At 34.1% G+C, this 3,686-nt stretch overlaps 1 protein-coding gene across 1 annotated transcript in view; it reads right to left on the bottom strand.

Moving 5' to 3' along the window:
* The window catches only part of LOC103524536 (NF-kappa-B inhibitor cactus), a 15,787-nt gene extending 13,680 nt beyond the window's left edge, over window positions 1–2,107 (bottom strand). The window contains exon 1 of the mRNA XM_008489561.3: window positions 1,110–2,107. Within this exon, the coding sequence (XP_008487783.1) occupies window positions 1,110–1,558 (449 nt within the window). The 5' untranslated portion in view covers window positions 1,559–2,107. The remainder of the gene's footprint in view (window positions 1–1,109) is intronic.
* Window positions 2,108–3,686: the final 1,579 nt, after the last annotated feature.

Here is a 3,686-nt window from a genome sequence, read left to right as displayed (position 1 = left end):
GTTTTTTTTTTTTTTTTTTTTTTTTTTTTTTTTTTTTTTTTTTTTTTTTTTTTTTTTTTTTTTGAAAAATCCCATGTTGAAGTTCAAGTTGAAAGAAAAACTCTTGGCTTTTCATTGTATTATGACTTTTTACTCTTTAATAGATAAAACTTTATTTTAATCAAATGGCGATTTCGCCATCTGATAAAAGTCGATACCTGAAAGTAAAATTGAAAAATCAAATCAAGAATAATAATAAACTGAATATTAAACAAATTAGGTAGGTACATAGGTACTGATTTTCTTTCATCACGATCAAATAAACTATGGGCTAAAAAATTCCCGGAGCGACGGACCCAGCTTGATTCCAAAAATCACATTCAAAAATTTCAAAATTTCCATTTCATTCAAAAATTTCTGTCTGTCTGTCTGTCTGTCTGTCTGTCTGTAAGTATGTATGTCCTGTATGTTATGCTAAATATACCTTTGGTTGTCCTCTTTTCACGAGAAAATGGCTTGACTGATTCTGATGAAATTTTTTGTGGTTGTTAAGAAAAGTACTCTGGGTGACATAGACTACCTACTTAAAATTGTCACATTCCATACTGATTCAAAATGGCGGCGGTTTAAAGTTATGCCTATTATGCTTCACTGTGGGACATGTCAGGGAGTGCATAGCATGACCATGTGTGTGTGATGGGTGTGTGTGATGGGTGTGCATGATGGGTGTGTGGTGTGTGTATTGGTATTGTGTGGTGTGTGTGTGTGATGGATGGGTGTGTGGTGTGTGTGATGAATGTGTGTGTGTGTGTGTGTGTGTGTGTGTGTGTGTGATGGATGTGTTTGGTGTGTGTGTGTTATGAGTGTGTGTGTGATGGGTGGGTGCGTGTGTGGTGGGCTGATGTGTGTGTGTGGTGGTCCTGTACAAAGGACAGGTCAACCATTAGTAGGTAAATACTACATTTAGAACACTCCAGCAAGTGTATTCTTTTATTTAAAAGTCTATTACAAGAACCTAATTTTATTAAGTAGGTACTTTCACATTAAATGAACATCAGACCAAAAGGTCATCTTTTCTAATTAGGTTAAGCACTTTAAGCAGATAGGTAGATGTACAAGTTGTCACTTACGTGTCACCCTCATCGTCTTGAGTATAACATATCATCCAATATTTGTCCTCTTCATTAATTTCTTGTACTCTGTGATCTGAGGATAATACTGTGGGAATATCAGCTGAGCTAGACTTTAAATTTAACTCGGAAAACTGTTCACTAATATCAACATCAACACCACTGTCAAAATGAGAATGTTGCTGGGCTAGAGTAGGTTTGTCTGATTCTGATTCATGTGGTAAATCTATCATTGGATTTAAGTTGTCATCTGATAGTAAACTACTTGTTGAAATGTGATCAGAATCCAAGTTGGAATTTGAAATGAATCCAGAATCTATTCGCCCAGAGTCCGTCATTTCTTTTTCACTGATTTCTGACTTTGTAGAATTCATTCTAGAATATCTTGGATTTAAATTGTAACCAGATAAATCACCAAGCTGTTGATGTTTTGAACTTTTCCCTTCCATGTTTTAACTAAGAAGTTAGGTAAGTATTTAAATTTTCCTCATTCCTCTAAAGAAAACTGTCACAGTTAAAAACTCAAGGTAACTATTAGGTACTTGGTAACCTCTCCTTTAGTCTATTGCTAATCACTGATTGGATTTAAGTGAACATTATTGTTCATAGATACAAGTTTCAATATTATTGATCACTGAATTACCTAGTGATTTTTAGTAGATTAGAAGCAAGAAGGTTAAAACTTAAAAATAAAACGGATTCCACATCCGGGGATTCCCAGTTATGTTGTAACTTCAGACACTTCAGTAGGTAGTAGGTGACTTGTAGAAGAGAAATTAATCTCTGACCTACTTTCAATTTTTAATTATTTACCCAACACACTATTAATTGTACAAAAAGATCATGAAACTTGACAATTTGATTGATTTAAAAAACCGAACTATTCCACTCCAATAATCCACTCACAAAACACAAAACGATGAAAAAATAGAAAGTAAAAAATTCATTCATGGATCCGCAATTCCGCACAACTCAAAAGAAATCAAAGAACTGGGATACTGGGAATGAATGAGAAGCGAGTCAAAACTATCAACGACGGAGCTACTTTGTTGGTGTACGGTGTACTGCCCATGCGCTCTCTATATTCTGCTAAGGCGGCCTTACACGTTTTTAGTCGGTCCTTCCTTTATTATTACAATAGTAATAAAAAGGTACCTAGGTGTAAGGACGGATATTTTATTCGCTTCGGGTGTCGTCTGTCTGGTCTGCTGTCAGTCTGTCCCATGAAGGACTTATCCAAACTGGTCGACCTACTCTATATCATATTAAAGGTCTTTTTTACCAGAAGAACACGGAAGTTGATGGTCAAATTTTTAGTCCAGAGACATAGAGCCAAAAAAACTGGTTTTTGGGGGGATTTTTTTCACAATTTTCTCACTCAAATGAGCTCTGATCTTGTGAAATTTTGTCGCGACTACCCTATGAAACTCAAAGCGAGAAAGTTTTTAGATAACACTTCAGTCGTTATTTTAAGGGTGACTTAAACGTTATATTGGGAATAAAGGGAGAACGGGCTCTTAGTCTTGATTTTCGAAATCATTTACCACGAAAGGTAAAATCGAAAAATCAAATCAGAAGAATATAATACTGAATATTAAACACACATTAGGTAGGTACATAGTTACCTACAATTACAATACACCATACGAGAATCCATTGTTGGCTTGCACCTATATTAGGTGCATTTCTAACTTAGATAGGTAGTAGGTAGGTTGTATCTATAACTTTTCAATAGGTACCTACCCTACGTTAATAAATTACTTTACTATTAGTAATAATAATAACAAAAAGTAGGTACTAGGTAAGTTTCGTTTTTAGATATTTAACAGAATGTTACTTTATATACGTCGTATAGGTGCAAGACATTATAGACTTTATACAATGTATCTTAACAAAAAACAAAAATCATAGTTACAATACTTCATACCTAGCAACGAAACAGATATTAAGTGTCTCCAGTTTTAGATCTTTTTAGGTGGAACTTATTAATTTTAACGATATGCATAGTAACTTAGGACTTTCTTCCTATCATAACCGCTTTACTCTATACGATTAGATAATATATTAAATTAATAATACTACACTGATCCAAAGCGCATCGATAACTATACATGTGGACTATACTAATAGCTTGTGAACGAATTTGACGATCATTGTGTCAGCAAAAGCATTTATAATATCTGTCACTATGATATTATCGTTTAAGTGTTTATTTCGTTTTATTAGTGATAACAACATAGTGTGAAAGTCGGTATTAAACCTATAGATATTCTATATAGGTCCTAGGAAATACCGTAGACACCTATTAGCTTTAGCTATTTATTTATTAGATTGGTTTTTAGGAAGAATTATGTCGTAATTATTATCCATATAGAATTAAGGTAGGGTAGATGTCTCCTTCCCTCGTAACAAACACATTTAACCCCGATGACAGGGTCTTTATAATATATTTACCACTCGATCTATGTACCTAAGGTCTCTTTCCTGATCCCTTTTGTGCCGCGTCCATTATAATTTAGGACTATTGCACTGAAACAATGTATGTATATTGTACGTAGTGTTCAGGGGATTTCCAAT

This window comes from Diaphorina citri, unplaced genomic scaffold, assembly GCF_000475195.1.
Source record: "Diaphorina citri unplaced genomic scaffold, Diaci psyllid genome assembly version 1.1 scaffold103, whole genome shotgun sequence".
Classification (NCBI taxonomy): domain Eukaryota; kingdom Metazoa; phylum Arthropoda; class Insecta; order Hemiptera; family Psyllidae; genus Diaphorina; species Diaphorina citri.
This window is presented reverse-complemented; position numbering and strand designations above follow the sequence as displayed.